Genomic DNA, 25,246 nt, shown 5'->3' with positions numbered 1-25,246 from the left:
GTGGGTAACAATAAATTTGCAGCTGCTGAAGAGGAAAGCATATGGGGGGGAGAGAGAATGAATGAGACATGTATTTACTTGGTCTAATGTCCTGTCTTGTTGTGCGTTTGCATGAGTGCACCTTTAAGTCTAACTTTTGTAACGTCTACTGCCATTGTCAATGAACATAACAAATTTCTCCCTGCGAGATGAGTAAAGATTGTCATTGTCATTGATCTATTTGCAGATTTAAGGACAAATGACAGCAGCTTCTTACCAGTTTGTTAGTAAGTGGGAATGCATGTTGCATAATTTTCTCAAAAACTTGTCTTCGAGAGTGATTCTCTTGCTTGTGGGCAAATCTCAAGTTGCGTATATCCTGAAATAAAGAGTACAAGTTTTATGTGCAGCAAAAGTATATGAGTACAAATCAGTTTCAGAGTTTACTTTGCACCTTAAATCCCCCCCCCCCCTCAAATCAAATACTAAAAGCATTCAGCAACAATACTGAAATTTATGAACACGAGAACAGTCACCTACCTCCCTACACAAAGTAAATGAAAGTTGTATTTCAGTTACAGTAGCCCATTCATGAAAAAGGAGGTATCATTGGTGTAAAGTAATCAGTATCTTGGTGGCTAAAGCCCTTTCTTCGCACAGCATTTTACCACTTCTGCAGAAATGTGAATAAAGGAATGTTATACATTATACTCTAGATCATTCCATAACTTCCTTACAACCAAAGGGCATCAAAATAATACATTTTAATCTAATGGAATCTATTGATATCTTACTTTGCACAAAATTTCCATGCCATATGAGTTTATTCCTCGACTTGTGGCACCTCCCATTTTTTCAACTTGACTTGCAACACCCAGTGGGACATCCAGAACAAATGGCTGTTCCTGAAGTGAGAAAAAAAACCAATAGGCTCAAAACTATGCAACAACTAAAGAATTGCAAATTCCATAACATGACAAATTTAACTTTCAAGCACATTCTACAGTTTTATTGTATATTCTCTTACTATGTTCAGTCTCATTGTTAAGTTCTTTGAGATTCCACTTTTAAGTGACTTAATACATTAAACACCAAGGAAACGAGCATTTGTATCATTAATCTCCAATTTTAGAACAAAATTTATGATAATGCAGGAACATTAAAAAACAAAACATTTTTCTGCAAAGTTGCAGTAAGTAGGAAAAACAGATAAGAAGGAATACATACTCTCTCAACACTTTTGAAAAACAACTTGTAATTTGTGACAGTCAGGACTCCTCTGACGGGACCACTGTATGGGCAAATGTAGGTCACATCACCAGCTGAAAAAAGAGACCAAAAGAAAGATAGTACAGCTTTCAGCTTAAACAGGAAGTAAATCATAATACAGTAAAATCGTCACTTTCAAATTTATTTCTTAAAAATTCTAGATGCCTTTTTTCATAGTTGTTTAAGCTTTAAAAAAACCTCATGAATACAAAAATACAAGCATAGACAACAATATCATCAGAAAAGAAGTTACTAATGACCGAAAACAACGAACCCATGTGTCATCACCAATGCGGTTATATTTAGTATTAGCGCTTGTGGCAGTGACCCAATGTAAATGTAAGGGGGCTGCGTGTGCTGAGACCCACATGGAGGTATCTCGGCGGTCTAAGGAGGAAATCTACAAGCTTACAGGGAAATATGGGGGCAGGGTGGTGTTTAATATACTAGAGCCTGTGGAGAGTAGGGTGGGGGCTCAGATTGTTCATGTAAAGAGAGTAAGAACAAGGGTAAGAAGTCTTGTCTGACGCGTGTGATGTCACTTCCGTGAGCTCTAGTAATATATATCATTATAACCTCTTTGGTCATGATGTAGTAGAAGCAGGCGCTCGTCAAATTTTGGGCATATGGAATCATTGGTATCTTTGTGGTCACTTGGCGCAATAATGTCACGCTGAAATTTATCTGTTCTGGTCACTGCGCCAGGCTCGAGAAGTCAGTTGCAGTCACTCTCCTGGCTGGGTGACCAGATGGGGTATTTTGTACTGCTGGCTGTGTGACTGCAAAGTGTTAAAGCTTGTTCATTTTGTCTATCTTTCATTGAAAGAAATAGCCATCAATCTTGAACAGAAATCAAGATATTCGCAACTGAATGAGGTGGGGTTGCCTGGCTACAGAAGTAAAGTAAGCGAGAAAATAAAGTTGGGTGATTTCCATAGCTTGAGAGTCCTTTGGAAATTGAACATTTACATTTTTTGTTTGCCTTTTATAAACCTTTTTCACAAAAATCCACACAGAAATGTTGATTAAATGTCCCCCCCCCCCCCAAAAAAAAAATTTCCATAAAAACCGCCAAACTCTACTTTTCTGATCCAGCGGCCATCTGGGTTCTAGTCCTTAATCCTGTCGATAAGGCAAAGAATTTACAGGGCTTAACTGACGAAAAAATGCCCATATCTGCGAATTCATTATTTTGTCGACCTCATGATTACATCACGATGGCTCACATGTATACATTTTGAAGCATTCTTTCTACGCACACAGAAAGGAATAACAGTCATACCTTTTCCTATGATATTTTCACCTTCCAAGAGGGGGCACTCCTCACTTTGGATGTTTTTAGTTGCATCACGCAATGTCTGAAAAGGAAGATCATTGTAGAATGGAAGAGCTTCAATACTTAAAAATTGTAAAAAATATAATTCGCTTTTTAAAATCCATTACCAGTATACAAGCAAACAGAAGGTGATAAAAAAAAGTCAGTGTTAAGGATTTGTGATGACCTGCCCCCCCCCCCGTGGTCTTCCCTTTCGAGCCTACCTTCCCTCCCCTGTGGAAGAACACGGCAAAGGATGACAAGCGACATCAGTTACCCCCCCCCCCCCAAAAAAAGGACTAAACGTCAATGCAGCTCAGAAACTAAGTTGCTACAATCAATGCAAAAGGATTAGTAAGGAAATAGGAATGCACAGGACCATGACTACTTGACTCAAGACACACATTTCGATATTGAAAACTAAAACCTGCTTGAAGACTATTCAGTTGAGGGTAATGGAACTTATGACACAAATCTCCAGCTGGTTCTTGTAACCTCCCCCCCCTTTTTTCCCCCCTTCTCAATTTTTCTTTTCAGGCTGAAGTAAAGCATTTTTAGTGCTGATTTTTTTGCTTCAACTCTGAGATGGCAAATCTGCAGGCTCCACGGTGATTATCCCTCCCCTCCCTTGCCTTAGCCTTATATTTATTTTTTTCAGAGCACCCCCTGACCCAACCATCACAACCAAGATTGGGCTCTCCAGCACATTCTCATTAGGAATACTTGACTTCTAACCAGACACAGAAAGTAAAAGTGCAGCAGTAAATTTAGAAAAGAGAGCGTTCTGATTTCCAGTAACCATGCAAAAGAGGAGGACAATTCTGAGAAATGAGTCTTGAAAGTCAGAACATTATAACTGCGGCATTGTGCATACTACGGTTCACATGGATTAATTAGCCTGCAGAGAAAAAAAATGGCTTTCATTTGGGATTTAATATTATGAAAATGCTGCAAAAATAAAGTACAGTTGAACCTGCCATGACGGCCACTTGTATATAGGCCTCTTTCCATTTCTCCCCTTATGTTCTTTCTATATAATTAACTGTGTAAAAGGGGCACCTGTCCAACACGGCAGCGACCACCCTATTGATTTTATCAACCCGCAGTCAAATTTACCTGTCAAAGACGACCAGGCTTTGGCAAAGATTATGCATTTTCCTCTGACGCTGTCATAATTCTTTCACCTGTCGTTACTGTCAGTCCCTCTAATGGATGAAACAGTCATGTTTAGATCGCTCCCAATGTTTACCCAAGTTGACTAGTGGGTAACAATAAATTTGCAGCTGCTGAAGAGGAAAGCATATGTTCCTATAAGCCCTGCCCACAACTCAGTCCGTAAACCCAGTCCATAACAATGGAAGCGAGCACAAACTCAAGACAGAAGTGTCGCTTGTTCGATGAGTGGTGAGGACCCATTAGTTTGTTTGACTATGGCACTTGCCCTTCCTCGTCTGACACATTTAGTTTTGTTTTGACCTTTCACGGAATCATAATTTTAAAAAATAAAAATAAAACTAACAACTAAAAGTACCCCCTCACCCCATCCTCTCTCTCCTTTCAAAAGAAAAAAGAAATCGACAACAACCCCCTCATTTTAATGATCCCTACGACAGTCCTAAGCCTGCGACCACCTCCACTTGGGACCTCAAAAGTACATGGTTTGTTTCCTTCATTTTGATCAGTCCTGCGTATGCATGGCCGTCTTACTCAGGTTCAACTGCATTTGGTATTCTCAGGCAACTACACATGACATTAATGAATCTTACTTTGGTTTCATATGGCTGCATGTTTTCTGATGATGTTGACGCTGAAGAACAAAGAGACTTAGAAGGGGATCCTGCGCTATGGCTCTGGGAGCCTTTGGAACTGTTACTTGGAGAACCCTGACGAGCACTGTCTGCTGCTGCAGCTTCACCACTCGCACTGGCAACTGACTCAGATGGTACACTTCTCGTTGGTTTTAGTCTATTCCTGTCCATGTTTTACACTGTTGAAAGAAGGCATACTGCATAGTTTAAAATTGTTGAAATCCGAAAGACATAATAGCCACACGGCTGAAACATAGTCATTCCCCTCCAATTACCATGGCTTCACTGCCTTCATTTTCATTTAATAATGCAAAATTCTTTCTTCTGCACACAAACAAAATAAATCAAATTCACATCACTTCATAATAAGGAAAATGGAGGTCACTACTTTTCGCAGAGAATAATCCAATTTTTTACTTGACATTTTTTAACGTTCAAATTCAAATTATAATCAAAATCCATTAATTACAGGAAACAAAATTTAATAATAATTTCAAAGCCGTAAGAATTATCTATTTGCATTTAGTTGTGATAGTCACATGAGCGGATCATGGCGCACTGGCAGTGGAAATTTAGTTGCAGCGTCAACTTACAAAACTTTGACTTAACGTGTTAAGAAAAGTAAGGAATTTCTTGAGTGTAACAGATATATACTGTTCGTGTATTAAAATGTAGATGTATTCTGGCACTAAAATCGATTTCTACTTTTTCATAGAGATACCAAAGAGTCTACATAACAAGAGGGTCTACTCCTCTCTTTGAGCCAATTAAAAAAGTGTCCTCAAAATTTGGTGGCGTCCTCTTCGCAAATGCGCACCCTTTGCCAACAGTTGCCCTACTAGTCAAATGTGTTAAAAAAATCCAAGTGAAACTAACATTAAGTTTTTGAATAAAAAAGAATTAAAATTTCGAAAGTACACTTTTTAAAATTGTTATGCTGACAAAAAAACCTCTTCTGGAGGAAGGGGTGACTGTTTTCTTCGTTTAATTTGACTTTAGAATGAAAGGCGAGAGGTTATTAAAATAAAAAAAAACTAAAACTGTGCACTGAATGAACCCGAACAGCTGATGAACAGCAGTCTATCTGCGCACGCAAGGAGGTGCTATTCCTATTCTTCTTCTGGAGAAACGAAAGAGAGCTTCAAAACAGACTGCAGCGCCATCTGAAGCAAAGAGCGGACTTCCGGCGGACACTTTTTTGGCTGAGTGGACCATCTTGCTATGTACTATCTTTGGAGATACTACAGGGTAATTTTTGTAAACTTTTGAGAAAAACACCTTCTGTACTGATTTTGATGGCCATTGAGTAAAATATTCCTAGAGTTCAGAGAGGTCGCTCGATATGGGCGATTTACTTGTGGAGGCGGAACTCCTGGGTTTCTCCCAAAGGAACGTCCTCCTAAAGTTTTTTCCCTTGAGTCCATCCTCCAAGGTTCTCCCTTAAGGCTTAGGGGATTTAGACGCGGCAATGGGACCTTAGGATCTGTCCCTTCAAGTCCAATCCCATGTCCTTTGGACCCATTTCGCGCCATTGCCATGGAAAACAATATATTTGGATGATGTGCTTGCTATGATATATGTGTACTTGCGATTCGTGAAAAACGAAAGCGAAAGAGAAAACATTGGGCGAAGAAATGGTTACTGAAACGGCCTATTTATACACACACAAACAATAACATTGTGAAAGAATTATGGGAATATCCAGGCGACTTCAAGAAATATTTGAGAATGGCTGAGACTACCTCTATCTTCACCTTCTACGAATTGTAAGCCCACTTATTGAAAAGCAGTCGACAGTAATCAGAGCAGCAATAAGTCCTCACGAGAGGCTGGCCGCCACTTCACGTTTCCTGGCGACAAGAGGGAACTACATTACAATGATTTGCAATTTTCAACTTGCATTTCACCATCAGTATAGTGTGTTCAATAGTTGAAACAACACGGGATTTTTCGTTCTTTTTAATGAGGCAAGAAAAAGTGATCCGTACGCATTGACTTTGCCAATTTTGGGTCGCTGATAACAAATATGCAATAGTTTTTTAAAATTTGTAAGCAAAAAAAACACATTTTGTTTATTTATTTGAAAAAGTACCTCCACGTACTAGCCCGGGATGTCACGAACACTGGAAATGTCAATAACAGACCGCCGCCCGACGCGCAGACAGAGGCTGGGGGCGGAAAAATATCAAGCACTGCTTGATTTCAGGGATCGGCCCTGAGTGACGTAAATTTTGTCCCTCTCCCTACATCTAGTATCTAGAGTTCTTACTCCGACACTTAACCCTCCTCCTGCGGAGGCCGGGTTTATATCGCCCGATAAGCCTATTTCGGCACCTCGCCTACATTCAGGTCCCGTATCAGTGTAGAATGCCCACCATCTTACGTGAAATTGGGGTCCCGAGTCGGATCCCCATTCACGCAGGTCAAGTGTGTGTGCTTCAGTCTGCTTGAGTTTGTGTGCGTTTGCAACCTTTTTCTAGAACCACCTGCGTTGGTTCTTAATCGAGGCATACGTCTCATTCAAAACACGCTAAGTTGGTAGCTCTAGATGTTCGTCCAATGAAATTATAGAAGAAATTGACCCACTTAGACATGAGGAGCTCGAAAGGATAGTCAGGAAACAAGACTTCCATTTTTCTACAAAATCTTTCAAATGAGCTTGATTTTGTATGAAATGATACTACCTGATAAAAAATAAACTTGTTTGATAGTTTCGAATACCATTGTGCAGGTACAAAGAGCAATTTGAGTGCAAAATATTCGGAAATTGACCTATATTATCCCCTTTCGAACCTCAGGTCATTCATAACAACAAGAGCGTCCATAAAGGTTATTCGAATGGGCGTAACTACTCGTATGTCTCATCAGCTTGTGAGAGGGGGTTATTCATGTTTGTAACACTTTATAAATAGGAAGCTAAGAACGATAGAGCGTTATTTTCATCATCGTTTAACACACTCCTACGGTATTCATGGTGAAAACACACATTTCCCGGCACGCGCACTGTACACCAACAGTACACACTGAGAGACCCCAGCGGCCTGCCCGGAATGTCTGATGTAATCTGTTGCTGATAAGATTCGCAACAGACGCGGGACAAGAGGTTAAGTTCCTCCTTCAGGACATGGGATTGGACCTCTAGCTATGGACAGATCCAAGGGTCCGATCGCTGCCTCTAAATCCCTTATTACGGAAGTCCTCTCCCAGAATTAAACATGAGAAAGTAGCAGCAATGACAATGAAAAATGAAATTTTCATCCAAATTGCTTAAAAATGAGCTTAAATGAAAATAGAGTAAATTCTAAGAACTATGGTTTTTAAATTTAAAAAATCCATTGATAAATAAAAAAGTTATTGGGATTTTTGTTTGCAAAATGTTGGAAGACCTTCATATAGGAAAAAATCGCCAAAATGTGGGACATGTATTGATGTATTTTGAGGAAAAACTGTTCATAAGTCAGTAATGAATTGGGGCATATGAATGAAACTTGGCATCTTCATGTGATTTTTAGTGCAGAATCTAGTTCTGCTATCACTTTTTCGATGTCTTTATTACATAGATCTTAAAGACTGATATTTGCGTGAAATATAATGTTGAATTGCGTGACATCGTTTTTACCGCGACGCGATCACTCCTTCTAAAACTCAGTAAAGCGCTATCGGGAAAACCCGCGATGTAGTCATCGTGACATATTTGGTTATAGGCAGCCAATCACATGCCGCCTAGCGATCATGCGCCTCTTGCATGCCGGCACCTCGCGTTTGGAATGCGTGATCTAGTTTCCAGCTCTAGTGTTTTATCAATGCATGGGTGGTAATTTTAAGTTGGTATGTAACATCTACTAAATGCAGAGATCTGAAATTTTACAGCAATAAAGAAGACAAGTGGGGCGCTTGTGTGGACAGCGATCAACCCGCAGCTCCGCTTCTAGATTTCGAACCACAGAGGAGAACAAAATTGTACGCTTTTAGTAGGCTACAGTTGTAATGGAACGTTTGTTCACGGCACATAATTCTACAATTTTTCTGGGTATACCTTTTTCTGTTATCACAGTGTAGAATTCTGTGGTTTAGGGTGAACGCAAAATTTGGTGAACGCGCACCGGGTGAGAATAGCCACAAGACTCGCCTGCACTACTATTCTCACTAGATCTAGATCTAGGCCTTAATTTGCCTTAAACAAAGATCTAGAGATCTAGGGCTATAAAAAGTCGCTCCTCCTCCCAAGTCCATCAGCTTAAAATCTAAAAAATAAATCCCAGGTCTAGATTTATATATAATACAACTATCTCTATGATCGAGGCCCATTTAGCCTATCTTCTTTCACTTCCTTCCTCATATAACACTCTTGATACTCACAGCAGTCGCCATTTGCTTGATGTAATGTAAAATGTAAAATAATAATATTATGGTGGCACGTACAAGAAAGAAAAAAAATCTTTTTCCCAACTGGTTGACTCAAATTTACAAACGAAGCATTGATTTATAAGACTAACAGGAAAATATATACTTAACAGTCGTTTCAGGAGTATAAATGCTATAAAGCTAAAATCACTGCTCAAATTCAATCTTTTGTTTCTTATTATTGGCAGTTAGGTTGTTTGTCAGGAACGCCTACTTTTTGTTTACATTTACTTCCGGGTCGAATGAGTATTGTGTGTATTGTGATCTTTCATTAGGCCAAGATTTTAACTCAAACAATCCTAATGCTGTGACTGTGTTGAATCAATTGATTGTTTGAGGCCCTTGTATTTTTGTTGATCTACAGTTCCAAATCATGTTAAAATTTCCTGTTTAAGGGAGGGTGTTTTCATGAAGATCACTTACTCCTTTGTCAATGGTGAGCTGAAATAAAATGGAAGCTGTCTTTATAGTCGCTAAATCTCTAGCAGACCAATAGTAGTCGTCTCAAAAGAGCCAGACTTGGCCTACATTTCATTTAAATGTCTCTTTTATTACTTTTAGAAAGGACTTATCTTTTCCTGCTACTGCTAATCTTCTATTCCTCTACAGTAGGTAGTGTAAATGCTTATCTTTTCATCAGTTCAGGGGGCGGGGTGCACAACTAATTAATTCAAAACAAGCTTTTTAGGCTTAGACTTAGAGATCTAATCTAGAAAATCTAGATCTAGAGAATCGAGATCTTTTCCTTGATTGAAATGTTAGATTTGTTGTGTTTAACCTAGCATGCATACTAAGGGGTTATCCGGTTTTGGCCCCAATGGTGGCTCCACCGAGCGTTTTAAATTTATGATAATAAGATAAGATACATCTTTATTGTCCAGATCCTGGCACATTATTGGCATTGGTTTGATGTTTCACCACGTACACACATGCGCGCGCACACACACACACATGCTATGCTATACTTCTGGTTCGAAACGATTACTTTTCGCTGTGCGTGCCGATAAGATGCTTGACGCGAGGCGAGCGAGAGAAAATGTCAAACCTAATTGCCAAACATCAATTATGGAATACAGTACTGAGTATTAAAGTCAGTATAGACTAAGATTTACATTCTTTCTAGTGCTCTTCAGACTCTTGGGGCCAAAACCAGAGATTGCCCAATAAAAGTATGTAGTAGTGGCCAAGTTGCCCCTTGCTATCAGCCCTGTATCATCCATGACTCAGTTGAGAGTACAGTAGTAGTGGTATTGTTTAGTAGGATTGTGAGTCCAACCAATCTTTTGACAATTAAATGAACGAAGTGGCTAGCCGTACTTAAGTACGGCTAGACTGAGAGTCTAGCCGTACTTAAGTACGGCTAGACTGCAAGTCTAGCCGTACTTAGATCTAGGTTTGGCCCTATCGACTCAAGCCTGTTAAGTACACAGGTCTCATTAGATCTAGATCTAGTAATTATTCAGGTTCAAATACATGCAAGTCAGTAAGGCACCTTTTTGTTTTGTCTGAAATACAAATACTTTAGGCATTGCAAACTAAATATTTCATTTACAATTTAGCCATCAATATTAAGTACGGCTAGCCTGACAGTCTAGCCGTACTTATCTTAGGCCCTATTAACATTAGAAAACAGGAGGTTTAAAATACATGCACTGTCATTTAGGCACCTGGTTTCGTCTCAAATACAAATACTTTAGGTACTGCACACTAAAAAAGTATATTTACAATTCAGTAGGCCTATTTTTTGTTAAATGGTCAGTCTAGCCATCATATTAAGAATAAGTACGGCTAGACTGCGAGTCTAGCCGTACTTAAGTACGGCTAGACTGCCAGTCTAGCCGTCATTAAGTACGGCTAGCCTCTTCCTTAAATGAATGCAACTTACTACGTACTATTGTAGCTAGCTATGATATGAGGTTATGAGCTCATGTTAACTCAGTTTACTCAGATCGTATCGATCAGCCAGAATGACATTATATAAATATTCTATCTATTATTATATGTCGTTCCAGTTTACTCTCTTCTGTAAGAGTGACACAGACACAGAGTGATTAAATGCACATTTCCGTCCAGTTTTCCTCCAAATTTTTCCTTGTAATATTGGTCAAGTTAAAAATAGACATGATGATTGATGATATCTCTATGTGTGTTCTTTTTAAAAATTAGAATTTGACTCTTAAAAGCGTATTTTTTAATTGCAGCGCATTGTGTCACTGACTATTTTGGACAAGAATCTGAGTCAATTTCGAAAACAAGATTATCATTTTCCTTTACAATGCACTTTCTTTTTAAAATGCATTCACATTGTCTACTTCCCCGATGTTGCTCTTAGATCTTTGCATGGTGAATGAGGTAGATCTTCTTTTTCTTCGTCTTATTTAGATCTCAGTCTCTAAGACTAATGTAAAGGCTGCTGTTCACCGCCGGGTCTTCAGGCTCCCTAGGGTAGGGACAATATTTCCAGGTAGATCTAGGAGTCACTATTTTCCACGATAAACCATTTTAAGACAATTTAAGAAACGTTAAGACAACAATAAGACACTAATGAGACATGAAAAGAAATACCATGTTCTAAAACACGAAAAGACACTTTGGAAGTATGTTTAATGTGTTTATTAGCTGATATTCACCGCAACACATTTCAATGTTCAGCCAAAAATGTTTCAATGTAACACCAAACACGTTTCTTTCAAGTTGTACGATCAGTCCTTGGTCTTTGCACTTGGCCAGGTTTTCTGCTCTGATGAGCTGGCTGTCTCATTGTGGTGTTTCCACTGGTGGACTAGACCAGACGGCCCTCCTTTGCTTTCGCAATGAAATTCCTGAAAAGGGCATCACACTGTTTCTGTGTTTTCTTAAGAAAACCTCCGAAACCATGAAAAACCTCTGGTAATCACAAATCTGTTGGTAGTGCCCAAGTCCAACAAGTGACCTCCGCAGCTCACGGAACTGCGCCTCAACTGCTCTCTTTAGAATATTGCACAGGTCTGGCAGCTTCTGTTGCTGCCTGCCCACCTTCTGTCTCAGGAAATTATTGGCACTTTCAGCTAGATTGTTGTCCCACAAGCTGAGTTGACAATCAAACCTGGTTTGGTCATTGTGGTGGCATTCTCAACCAAGAGCGACTCCATCCTCCTCATATATATACTGCCTAACCTGAGCATTGTCCCTTCTGACTGCTGAGTAGTTGTAGGACATCTGCCAGGACGGAGGGATCTAATCTGTCTCCCTGGCCACCACACCACCTTGTCCAAAAACCTGATTCACAAGCTATGTTCGATGTCTTTGAGGCATCCCCACATTATCTCTGTGAAATGCATCAAAGTTTTTCCTGGCATGGACTGTACACTCGACTCTTTGAGCATGAGGAAATGCTCTTTTAATGGCAATCCGTATAGCCCTCCCTTTGTCGCTCCCGAAAACTTAACGGCTCTCCACCCCTAACGCACCTGACAGGTGTTGAAGATATTTTAAAAAATGTTTCAGCATCAGAATTGCCATCCTGAAACATGGGACTGAAGACGTTTGATTACTTTTGGTCACATGATCCAAAGGGAGCGTAATGTAACTCAAACTGAGACACTAATACAAATTGATTTAGCTCACTACTTGTGTAGTGACTCGGAATTCTTGGTAAATAGAATGTCTTTTCGTGTCATTTCATGTCTTATCGTGTTTTATTGGTGTCTTATCAATATCATATCGTGTCCTAATGTGTCTTATCATGGAAAAGAGTGACCTAGATCTAGATCTAAAGTAATCAATTGATACAAAAACTTATTGAACTGTAAATGATAGTGCAAATTTAATTATGGGTGTTCCGGAAAATATATGAGAAATCAATTCTGACTGCCTGAGTTTTAATGACAAATGAAAATGGTAGGATATCATTACCACTTCTTCAGTTTAGGGGGTGCACAATTATTTAATTAATATTAGCACAAGCTGCATTTTTTTCTAGTTAGTTACATTTGTTTTTGATTGGCTGAGCTGTGCAGTGCCGTCACACTCTCTTTCTGTTCTCAACAACATAGATATATATGAATTGTTTTGGGAACAATGCAACCTGACGTATTTTGTGTATACAAGCACACTGCAGTACAGTCTGGTGACTTTTGAGACACCCTGTTCATTGATGGGACTGGGTCACTGAGTGTGAGAGTAACAAGCTTTTCATGGTATAAATAACTTAAAGGCAACATGGATGAATTGGCCTGATTCTTTAAAGTGAAAATGCAACTCAAGTGAGATTGTTTACGTTGAAAGAAACACTTCAGTTACTTTGACACACTCCGAGATTACCTTTTTTGCGATGGACATGGGGAGATTCTGAACTCCTGATCAAAAAGCTACATTTTAAGTGATGCAATAGTCCACAATTTTGGTGCCTCTTGGTTTAATGGACACTTGTGGAAATTACCCCTGGAATGTTTTCTCGTAGGTACAGTGGTCTCTGCCTAAGATCCCACAGTCTGTGATCCGGATTCTTCGAAAGATTCTGCTGTTTTAAGAAAACAATATTTACAATACAGAATTCATCTGTAAGATCCTGCTTTGAAGGGACTAATATTGGCCCGGATGCCATATTTCATATCAGAAATTTACTGAACAAAAACATAGGCATGCTAAGCTGATCAACCAAGAAGATAAAATTTGTAATCATTGTACTGCGCTTCGAGTCACAGGTCAAACACGCTCATGAATGCAATCGCAACTCCGTTTAAAATCTCTCTGGGTGGGTGCAATGTTTGCACTAGATGGGATTTTGGACAGTTGAGATTGAGAGGAGGAGCACATGGGATCGACTAAATTCTTGAGACTCACAATTGGAAGATCCTTAATTTTTCTTTCTCCTAAGCTCTAGGATCTAAGGTGAAGACAACTGTGTTGGCAACTTAAAAAAATTTAGTTTGAGTACCCTTTGAGTGTCTAATGGATTTGATATTCCTGACTGTGCCTTGTGTGATAAGACACTCACTTTATGATACAACAAAAATAAATGAATGAAAACTTGGGCATTAACATTTATTTTATAAAGTTGTAGACTTCGGCCATTTTCTGTCAAATCATAATATTATCGTGTTTTTTTTGTCTTTTGTCCTCTGCCACCTTTTGGTGCCATGTGTGATTCATAACAAAAAGTGTCAATTGTAATCTCTCTATGTGAAATATTAGTAGAAAAGTACATTTTTTTAACATTTAAAAAGTACCCTGTAGGTATCGCTACACCGCAGGTGAATAATTATCAGGAAATAGAGAAGTGGCAAACTAAACAGACATTGATGTGTCTTCAAGAATGTTTATTTTTTTGTCTCCAGTAGCAAAAAAGGCAATGGATGGATTTGAAGGTTCAACTGAGGAATGGAAGAAACAGTTGATGAAAGTGACTTCAAAGTAAATTGATTACAATGTACAAAGGCAATGGACTAAGAATTGCCTTTTTGGAGGAGTTTGTCAGTGCCGTTTTCTGTTGAAGTTGATAAAACTACGTTGCAAGCCCGGTGCTGTTGGGACTTCCATTGGATCACCATGAAGGCATCCAATAACGAATCAATATTTGATAGGTGAGAATCTTCAAGCCAATTTTTTGAATGCTCAAAAGATATATAAAATTGTAATGTAAAGTTTTTTTGAGGAGCATGGCTGTATAAACCTGTTTGAATTGAAATTCCTCCGACATATTATGCTCTTAATACTAGTTACTCTAATAGCTGAAAATGCAAAAAAAATTGCTTTAGAATGTTGCTGTCTTAACAAAGTAAAAATAGTTTTGTAAATATTTTTACTTCGGCCATTTTGGCTGATCTGTGTGATATTCTAGTAGTTGTTTTATAAGCATAACTTTCAGTTTTGGAAGGTCTGCTGATCATTGATCTGGAACAGAGTAAATTTCTTTGCAGGCTGGTCAAAATAATTTTTTGGGTTATTTTGGGGGGGTGTTTTATTGCAGTGGCATATACCGGTTGTCTTTTTATTTGGAATTCTCTCTTTGTAACACATCTAGGTTGGACAATGAACTGCCACAGTCCACTGTGTACTGGATGCTTATCGCCATAGTGGCTGCCCAGGCATGGACGATCTATTTGACATACTACAACAGTAGAGTTTTGGGCCTCATCATCACTGCCATTTTGAACAAATTGGTCAAATATGGACACATCCAGCTTGGTAAGTGATAGTAGGTCATGTATAATGATGGTTTGTTCCTGCTTTGCCAACAACCGCCCACATTTCAAAGAAATTTAACAACTATTTCTTTTGTGGCAGGGTAAGGTGTGCTAATGTGCTTGTCTATGAGCACATCAGTCTGTGGTTAGAGCCTCACTTTTGAATGTGTGCTAGTGCTTTATCAATTCTGAAAGGGGATTGGTGCTTGGCCTATTTCTTTTTTAACCAGTGAAAAAGTGTTACATAGATTGTTATAGTAAATAGATTACAGTCGAACCTACCATGATGGCCACTTGTCAAGGGCAGCCACTTTTCTCCTTTACATTGGGTGGCTGTCTTACACGGGTTCGACTCTAGTGTAAAAAAAATGATGTTTCATTGGTCACTTAAACACATGTAACTACTTGTTGTCATGGGAACAAAGTCTGTTTCAGAAATATGAGTAGTAACAATAACAGAAATTTTATTGTAAAAGATCACTTTGAAAGTATAGTGACTACTTTAATTACGCCTTTTCTAATTTTTCTTATCTAAGATATTGTAAAGAGCTAGATGTTTTAAACCTTACTTTATTGATTTTTGTTCTTCTGGGGGGGGGGGGGCTTCAAAGTTGGGACCTGTCAAATTTTTTAAAAGGATCATCAAGGTTTAAGATGATACCAATTACTCCACATGCCCAAAAATTGACGAGCACCAGATTCCACAGCGTCATGATACATATTATGAATACCAGCTGTCTAAGCTGCCAGTTGTTTGTAGTAATATCAAAACACAACCTGTTTCAGTTTTCCAAATTTTTGACTGGTGAATTAAAAAAAATATGGTGTGTGAAAAAAACTTGCAAATTAACTAAATGCTTTTTTGAGAATATCAAACTTTGAAATTAAAGTTTTTAATAACAAAAATAATTGCAAGTTTCATAGTTTTTTCTGTCTGCCATTTGTGTGAAATTTTAAAGTCCTTACATTTATAAATAAAGCTATATAGTTTATAAACAAAACTTAAGTGTCAACAAGAAAAAGAAAGAAATCCTGGAGACTCTGAAACAATCCGCAAGCCCCGTTTATTGCTGTTAAAAACTCTTCATCATTTCACAGATAGAAGGGATTTAAAAATGTTTGGAAACAAAGTAACTACTTCACATTTTGGCTTTTGCTGCATGTTTATTAACAAAGAGCCTGTCTATAGGAGCCTTTGTGTCTTTGTACTCTGACGTTCTTCAAACTGGGTACTGAGGACTGTGATAATGCATTTGTGTCCACAATGGGGATTCAGATATTTTAAGTTGGTAAGAAAAAATATTAAAGGGCCAAGAAGAATGATTAATGTTCATACATACAACAACTTTAGCTCTGTGTCATTACTGTATTGAATAGAAAGGAAGGTTTTTTTTTTTTTAGATTTGTCTCTGATGTGATCCACATAAATGAAGTGTTTTGTTTTCCCCAGGGTCATTTTCCTTCTCTATTTTGTCTGGGAAAGTCATGTTCCGTGATGTTCACCTGATCACTGAAGACTTCTCTGTGCGGGTGGAGTATGGCTGGCTTATATTTAGGTGGTGGCGGCCCTATGTCTACAAAGAGCTTACTGAAGGTACACATCAAGGCTCTTTTAATGTTATTTCATCTAAGTGAAGTGGTAATTTAACTCTTTTCGGACGTAGTTTTTTGGGGGTCTAGACGTAATTCACTTGTGGCTTGATTTGGCTACACAGGTGGTGTACAAAATAACTTTATATGACATAACCATCACTCAAAACGTAACATGATATATCAAATTGAAGGAAATGGAATTAAGAATACATTCCAATATGAAACAAGGATTAATTATGAACATTATGCATTACAGGGGTTAGAAATGGCAAGGGCGATGAGAAAAATAAATTTTGACGGAAAAAATTACTTTCACCAAACATGTGAATGCAAATCAGCTTAGCTGTCTTATCATATACTGGCCAAGAGCATAATCCATAACTTTCTGAATGCACAGCTTTTTATTTGAAAGCAATATTCCAATTTTTTTTTTTGTTATGATATTTATACTGAGTCTGGTTAAATTGCTTTGTTGATGCAAGACCGCAAGAACTAATTCTCGTTTTTCTCCAAACCAACATTTTAACAAAATGAAACTAGATATTTTCGTTTCCTAAATCCTTTCCAAGTTTTCAATAACAATAAAAAGTAATTATAAGTGATGGATCATGTTAAAAGGAAACAATGCTGAGGCACCCTATCACATCCGACATATCGGCGATATGTCCGCAAGGTGTGTGGACTCGCTCCGATATATCGGCGATACGTCCGGAAAGAGTTAAATAGACTTCCCTTTCAAACTTTTTTTGGCTTGTGAGTAAAAAGATATTTTAATTCAAGGAACATTGTCTGTATAACATTGTGCATTTCCAGTTTTAAATTTTGCGTTTTCTTCTGCTCCAAGGTAGTCTAGCTTAGCTGTTTGTGTTATACAGTAAACTCTGATACAAAGAACTCAGATTCAAAAGGAGGAGATGGATTCTGAATTTTGTCTTTCATTAAAAATCAACACAATAACTTGGATTCAGCAAACACATAAATGAGCAAACTTGATTTCAACGAAGTCGTTTGTGGAGCGAACAAACCCTTCAGATGTTTCTTCATGTATTTTTCTCCTCCAACAAGTCTTGGCTACTCTGCTGTAAGCTAACAAAATGCCTTTTTTTTCACAGAAGTTTCAGAAAAAAGTTTTTTTGTCAGCATAACCATTTAAAAATAGAGCGATTCCGAAATTTGAATAATAACCAGTCACAGTTTGACTTTGCTTTTTTGACATAAATAGGGTAACTGATCAGGCTTTTGATTTAGGTTAAAAAAAATTTGACGCCAAAATAAAAAAAAAGGTGTTTTATCAGCTTATGGCAGTACTGTGTTCCAAGAAACCATGGATGGCACATGCACTGTGGATCATTACATGCTTAGCCTAGACCTTTGCGTACATCTGATACAACCAATCATACCAACACGTGCGTTGTTGACTCACGCACGAGACATGATATATTTAACGTGTCTCGGGGTTGGGAGAGGCTGGATGGACGATTTTGTGGCTGTTACTGCATGTGTCTAGGGGAAAGGGGGGGGGGGGAATGTAGGCACAGGCATTCCAGTTGTCACCAGAAGCGTCACAATCATACCCCCCTCCCCTACCACTTAACAGTTATAGGCTTGCTTAAACATAGAACTACATAATGAATTGCATGTCTGTTTGTAGCTTCAAACTTTTCTGTATGCTAGACCCTATACTAAACTGCAACTTATTACCCACATTGCTATAACGAACACTTGAATTCAACGAAATTGAAGGCTAGGGCTGACAGCTTGTTATATCTGAGTTTCACTGTACACGACCCGTACATTCTCTCAAATTTGATTTTTAAAAGTTTCATGTTGACCAGATGTGTACTTGTCACAACAGCTGTAATGGTGGTTTGGAAGAATTGCCCTCATTTTAATGCTTGAGAATCCCCTTACCCTCTCGTTGTTTATTGATGGGAATAAATGAAAGTATACTTGTAGTGGGTAGGTTTGAATTGCATTGCCTAAAAAATATTTGAAAGGATGAAGTAATGTTTGTATGCAGTATTGAAAAAAGAATTGTTGCGGTTGGTTTCAGATCTGTCCCACTTGAAGACAAGGATGAATCTTTCTCTAGATGGCTTTGAGTTTCATGTGTACAATCGGTCACAAGTCTATACACGCTTAGAAAAATTGTTCGGGATGGCTCAAGAAGAGGAAGAAGTGGAAGAAGAAGGAGAGCCTGCTGTGACAAAGAAAAACTCGTATGTATGATTAGACTGTAGTGATGTCCACTTTTTTCTTTTAAATTGGATCTTTATCGCTGAGAATAAATGTCATAGTTTCTGTGACATTATAGAATTTATGTTCAGGTGTGCTGTTTTCGTTTGTTTTTTTGTTTTTGTAAAGTGTTTTACGGCGCTCGCAACTGCATAGGTCATATGAGCGCGCGGGACACACCTAATATTTTCAGTTGGTAGGAAATTTTGAATTTTTCCGGGTGGCGGCTGAAGCCTATCTTATCGATTTTAGACCACCAAGGGATCTTTAACGTGCGCAACTTGCACACGGGCCCTCCGAGATTTTTCGCCCTTGTCCGAGAAGGCTAGGTGTAGATCTTTCCTACCAGAAGTTCAGGGGTGTGGCAGAAAGACAGCAGTAAGGAGGGGCCAAGGAGTAGCAGTAGAAAGGCTGCAGAAAGAGTCAGGAGCCCAGAGGAGGGGGCAAAGGAGGTGAGGGGGTGGGGACAGAAAGTGGAATTGAAAGCAGACAACAGAACATTGCTAGAGAGCAGGAAAGGAGGTGAAAGGAGACAATTTTAGAGAAGAAAATTTTTCGGTCGCTACCCGGATTCGAACCCGGGACCTTTGAACGAGAGGCTAACACCTTAACCTCTAGGCCACGAGAGCCCGCGTGCTGTTTTCATGTCTTAATGGGAAAACTAATTGTTAATAAGAAAAAGAGTTCTGAACTTATTGGCTTATTTATTTTATTGAAATTGAGGGGAGGACTGCAAGGAATAATCAAGTGCCTTTGTGAGCGATATGTTTTGGTTAAAAGTGGTTATAGATTTTGTTTGCTTATTGAACAAGTTATTTTTAATATGCTTTATGTGTTTTACGCTCCTTTTTATTGAAAACTGACATTAAATATAAGAAAACAAAGTTTATAAGTGAATTATGTTGTAATGCTGAATGTGATTTCGGATGAAGCTCATAATAAAGACCTTTTATAAAGAACTAAATGCTTTCTTTTCACGATGTCTTGCGGTGTTGATTACCATTTTTTAAACTTTCAACTTTGAGAAGTTGTCTACCTTGGCTTTTTCTGCATGAGACATGTGACAATATGTATGCACTGTTTTGTACTCTTTACCTTCATCATATCAAAGAATGTTTTTTTTTCTCTCCCCAGATTGTTAGATGTTCATTGGAGAGATTTAGTTCCTGTTACAAAAATTGAAATTTCTTCTGTAAGTTGTTTTTAAAAAAGATTATTTACTCCCCCTCCCCCCTCTGCCCTCAATAAGAGCAACCCCCCCCCCCCCCCCTTACTAAGAAAGAAAAAGAAAAGAGAGTGATGAATTTGTCTGAGAAGTTTAGTAAGAGGACACAAACTACTTGGATTTCTGAAAAGTTTTACGTTTTTTTTGCAAGGTGATGTGACAGATAGAATAAAAGAACAAGTTATTGTTTACATTAGGTGACTGGTTTGTGATAAAGATCAAAAGATGGTCAAAAATAGTTTAAGCTGTTCTGATTGGTATGTTTAGGCTAAAATGAAAGGATGTGTTTCTTTTCTGAAAACTGATAGTCTCTCTCTTCTTTCAGGGCCGTGTGATATTTGGAAACTACTTGATGCCGTACAGTTTCCTGTTCAAGTTTGACAAAGCCAATATGGTGTACACCACCAAGCCGGCCTCCACAGTGTTTGACTTGTTCATGCACACAGTCAAGTGTAACATGGAGACAGTGCGCCTCATGCTGGTGCCCAGCCCCAAGTATAACGGACCAGTGCAGGATGAGTGAGTACTTGTGGTTATATTTGTATTGGTTTTAATTTTGTGGAGGGGAAGTTCAAAACCGCCTGAGTTTAGCCAGTTCTTTGTATTTCTTTTCAATGATTCTGGTTTTTTAAATTCTGTTCTTTAGAAAAATGTGGTAATTATTGTGTTTGTTAACTTCACATACTGACCGCCATTTTTTGTCTGGTATTTCAAGCATGAAAAGGGAATGTGCATTTTCTATCTCACTATTTCATGCTGCCTACTGTTTACATAATGCTTTTACTGGTAAGGTTGACTGGAATAGCAAATGTAGTCTCCAAAAAAACCCAAAAACTTTTTTAAAGAAAGTTTTTAAAGAATATGATTTATTTTTGAATCACCATTAAAATGTGACATCTGAGATGAACTCTGTCACATATGAGAGAAGAGATTAAAGCAATAGAGAAAAGAGGTTTCATCTTTGTAATATTTTATTTAGATGAGATGATGCCTATGCAAAAGTCTCCTGAAACAAAATTTCGTGTCGTTTTATCATCATCTGCCTCTTTCACCCCGGTACTGGGTATATGCTGCCAAAGAAGGCTCTGCACCTGTTTCTGTTCTTGGTGATTGTCTCCACCTCCAGCCAGCTGTGCCCCATATGCCTGAGATCTGCCTCCAGATCTTGTTCCCAGGTGGAACTAGGCCTTGCTCTCTTCCCCCTCTCTTAGGGATTCCGTCTTCTTTTCTTGATCTCCCTGTCAGTTGGTTGTTGTGTGGTTTTCCTCCATTGTGCTGCATTTTTTATAAGGTCTGGCCCGTGTGAATTTTTATGGTCTTCCTCAGGCAACCATTAACGAAAAACTGTAATTTGTTGGCTATCAATTTTGTTACTTTTTCATGTATCTGATCAGTATAACAATGCACTTTTTACATCAGTATTGAAAATCCTGATCTTTGAAATTGTCGTAATGCTTCCTGATCTTCAAAAAAACTGTTGAAATGCCCTCCTTTGCTTTTCCGATCATGGTCTTGACATCTAAGATTGTTCCTCCCGTGCAGTCTATGACACTTCCCAAATATAAAAAAAGAGGTTACTGCCTCTGTGAGCACCTCATTAATCTTAGCGTACTCAAAATTTTATTTGCTCTTTGTTATTCCACTTCACTCTCAACAGATTTTTTACAGTAAGATTGCAACAGTGTGTGATGGTTTTGGGTGGCTGCAAGTCTTATGTTTCTGTCAAATTTACCTGGTTTATTTAATGCTTCTACCTAAAGTTTCAGACTTGATTCTGATGAATTAGCCAAAAAAAAAAAAAAAAAAAAAAAATGGGGAAAAGAATGTTTTTTCCATATATTAAAATGAGTTGCATTTTGCTCAAATTGCTCTATTTGAGTGTCGTCTTGATCACCTACAAGCTGTAAATAATAAATTATGGAGCCAGAGCACAAATATACATCTATATTTCTCAATTAGTGATGTCTGGGAGCCAAACGGAGGCTTCTCTAGCAATAACAGGAATATGCTATATGTGTTGCTATTTATAGAATAGTGAAAATAGATCAAATAAGAATTCGATTTGTGTCTAAAATAAGTAACCACTTGATATGTTGACATCTAGGTAAAAAACCAGTCATTTGAGACAAAGAATTTATTTATGTCTTGGTGACTATTTGTTTGCATTTAAAACACGACTGTTCCCGAGCGTAGCACTTAATTTCCTGAGTAATTGACCTGGTCATCCATGCCGCGCCTGGGTGGTCAGCGAGGTCACTTTGACCTTTGCTCTGCGAGTGAACTGTTGTGACTTAACAATTTTTATACAGTTTGATATTGTCATCGTGGCTTTACCCACAGACAAATCAAAGTCAAAATACTATCAACAGATAGAGGCATTCTTGGACTGTACAGTAAATAACTTTTTATTGATATTCATAGCTGGGCACCCTTTAAAACACGCCGCAATTGAGGGCAACTTTGATGGAAATTTTTACGCGGGTCTACTTTTTAAAATTACGATATTTTAAAATGTGAACCCCAGATCTATGAGACAATCAGTGGTATACAACAGTGACATGATGAGCTTTCAGAAACACTTACTTTTGGTTCGATTGGTTCAGAAACGTGGAAATTGTAGAAGATTTACTACTGTCCAGCTCATGAAACGAGAGATTTTTTGTTGTTTCCTCACAGTTCAAGCAGAAATAGTTAACATGTAGAAAGTTCACTGCTATCCAATTCATGAAACAGGAGTTATTGCCTCATTGTCTTCTCACAGCTAGAGCTGCTTTCACTTTTCACTAAAACAAATATGAATACTCATAACAATAAATGCAAAAGTGTCTTTGAGTTCAAAGGCTAGCTGTCTTCTTCTTCTTTCCCTTCAGTAACAGATTTCAACTGCTTCCCTTTTCCCTTAATTCCCACTGTCCTCTTCTCCAGTTTTGCGATGCTGAAGTGAACAAGTTCACCACCCTCCTCACTCATTACACCTAGATCTAGGCCAAATCCATTTCAACTGTACCTTTCTTTTCTCTGCCGAGGAGTAACGTTTTCTGCGTATCATTTGTGTAGCGGGTGTTTCTTCTAAATGAGACAATGGTTGTGTAATAGGTCTCGAAGTGCATACTCTAGTGATATGTCTTCAAACTGTCTTTGAACTCTTTCTGTGTACGTTTGGGTGTTGAAGTCGCGGCTGGGGTCTCTAGGGTTAGATCTGTGTGGGGAGTTTACTGGAGATATTTCTAGTGATGATTGATCTACTATGGATGTTTGTTGAGTATTTCATGTGATTGTTTGTCTGCTGCAATTACATGGGTCGGTGTTTCAACAGATGGAGGCTCTGGTGGGTCTTTTGAGCAAGATGGTGTTTCATGTACTTTTCTAATACAATCTTTATTTTGAAGTGTGCAAAGGGCAAGAACCTGCTGTTTTATTTTGATCGAAAGGTGTCCATATGTGTCAATTTTCTTCAATACGTTGTTGTGCAGCAGCTAGGGTTGCTTCTCAAATTTTTAAGGAGTATATGCGCTGTAGGCCTACACATTTGTTGCACAGTGTACAGGATGTGTGTCTGCACTATCCCACTCTACGTTCACATGATAGAGAACGAGTACGTCATTCTCTAAAATTTACACAAAAGTATTTGCTCATAGTTTGCCTTCTTAACCTTTTGACTTTTGGCCCTGCACGTTCTACACAATTTTTTAAACACTCAAAGGTGTAGTTCCCGCGTGTGTTCCATTTTCACTCTGGTAGCAGACTCTCGTAACACGTGTCGACACAGAATCCCAGAAAGTGAAAGCGGGACCTCAGGGTGAATACCGTGTTGGGCAGCGCGGCGGCCGGGAAAATATTACGGGGTGAAGTAACAAAACTCGCCGTCCTGCTGAAGTTTTCCAACCAATCAAAACAGTTTTTTCACAAATAACCTCCTCAATGACTCTTAATACAGCAGATAAAAAACTGGTTACAATCTGAAGTTCACGAATGGAAAAAAATCCTGATTTTGGAGGATTCCGAGAAATACGTGCATCACAAGGTAGGGTTAAGTACAGGGGCAGGGTGTGTTCTCGATTAGAAGTAGAACCAAACTAAAGGATGCGGGTTATTTAGGAGAATCTGAGCTTTCATTTGATACCTCACACACCCATAGTGATAGATAAGAGAGGACATTTACAGGGTTTTAAATCAAGTGAAAATTACAGACTTTCTAACCGAAATCGGCTAACAGCGCTATCGCCCAGGAAGCGATGCGCGGCCCGACTGTCAGGTGGGATTTATGACCCCCGCAGGTCAGCGGACGTGTTAAACTAAGTGCTCCGCAAGGATAGTAGAACCAAACTCTCTGGTAGAACTGAACAGCCGTGAAAATATGAACTAGTAGGTCATGCTTCTTGTATAGCTGTCATCCATAGCAACTGGTGTAAAATTGCTCAAGTTTTAGACAAAGTTTGAAAAATTGAATGCATTTTTATTTTGATTAGAAATAGAATCAGATTCACATATGGTTTTTTAAAGAATCTTCCTTCTATAATTTATAGACACGCAGTAAGAAGGTCAACATATGCAAATGACACATCCTACACACATGAGCATAACCACTACACTCAGTGACCCACATAAAAATTAATTGGAATTCTTTTTTTCTACAACCACCTTCTTGTCCTTGAAAATTGGCCCAAACCCATAAACTCAAAAGAGAGTACAGTTGAAATTGTCTAAGGTGACCACCCATTGTTGAGGATTAAAGTGGACATCCTAGACAGGTGGCCAACTAATATAAAGTATCATTATATTGTAAAAAAAACCAAACACACACACACACAAGGGGGAACAGGGGAAGAGGCTGAATGTACATGTGACTGTATTATATAGGTGGCTGTTAGGGAAGGTTCAACTGTATCATTACACATTTGCTATGAGGTTTGAAATAGTGCTTACACGAAGATGCATTTTAAAATTGATTATGTGTCTTATTCTTTGTTTCAGACCTCCACGGTACATGGGAGAGGGATTTGTTGTTTTAATGTCAAACTCTGTTGATGTGTACTTCTACATAGATGAACCAGGTTTGTAAGGATGTCTGTTAAAATATTTTCACTTGGTTAAAAAGTTTTTGTTGTTGTTGTGTGTACTAATATGTACACTTGAGAAAAATAAAGTACAATTATTGCAACTTGCAGTGACAGAAACTTCTTTTAGGTTTTTTTGAAACTTCAGAATCCCATCAATATTGAATCTGTCTGGGGATAGTCAGTGAAATAGG

At 38.4% G+C, this 25,246-nt stretch overlaps 2 protein-coding genes across 5 annotated transcripts in view; one reads left to right on the top strand and one right to left on the bottom strand.

Annotated features, from left to right (window-relative positions):
* The window catches only part of LOC101846994 (myotubularin-related protein 2), a 29,199-nt gene extending 20,294 nt beyond the window's left edge, over positions 1-8,905 (bottom strand). Inside the window, exons 1-6 of one of the 2 annotated variants that reach the window (XM_035972758.1) lie at positions 8,887-8,905; positions 4,330-4,550; positions 2,531-2,606; positions 1,207-1,301; positions 774-884; positions 257-358 (exon numbers count right to left, since the gene is read on the bottom strand). In XM_035972758.1, coding sequence (XP_035828651.1) covers positions 257-358; positions 774-884; positions 1,207-1,301; positions 2,531-2,606; positions 4,330-4,542 — 597 coding nt within the window. In that variant the 5' untranslated portion in view covers positions 4,543-4,550; positions 8,887-8,905. Of the gene's footprint in view, positions 1-256; positions 359-773; positions 885-1,206; positions 1,302-2,530; positions 2,607-4,329; positions 4,551-8,730; positions 8,829-8,886 lie in introns of those variants that run through there. The other variant, XM_005109921.3, reaches the window with a different exon arrangement.
* A 103-nt stretch (positions 8,906-9,008) lies between these two features.
* The window catches only part of LOC101848471 (transmembrane protein KIAA1109 homolog), a 104,466-nt gene continuing 88,228 nt past the window's right edge, over positions 9,009-25,246 (top strand). For all 3 annotated transcript variants that reach the window (XM_035972756.1, XM_035972757.1, XM_013088907.2), the window contains exons 1-8: positions 9,009-9,211; positions 14,094-14,339; positions 14,780-14,943; positions 16,393-16,536; positions 18,589-18,754; positions 19,905-19,962; positions 20,321-20,514; positions 24,970-25,049. In XM_035972756.1, coding sequence (XP_035828649.1) covers positions 14,305-14,339; positions 14,780-14,943; positions 16,393-16,536; positions 18,589-18,754; positions 19,905-19,962; positions 20,321-20,514; positions 24,970-25,049 — 841 coding nt within the window. In that variant the 5' untranslated portion in view covers positions 9,009-9,211; positions 14,094-14,304. The remainder of the gene's footprint in view (positions 9,212-14,093; positions 14,340-14,779; positions 14,944-16,392; positions 16,537-18,588; positions 18,755-19,904; positions 19,963-20,320; positions 20,515-24,969; positions 25,050-25,246) is intronic.

The sequence above is a fragment of the Aplysia californica genome, unplaced genomic scaffold (assembly GCF_000002075.1).
Source record: "Aplysia californica isolate F4 #8 unplaced genomic scaffold, AplCal3.0 scaffold00831, whole genome shotgun sequence".
Lineage (NCBI taxonomy): Eukaryota > Metazoa > Mollusca > Gastropoda > Aplysiida > Aplysiidae > Aplysia > Aplysia californica.
This window is presented reverse-complemented; position numbering and strand designations above follow the sequence as displayed.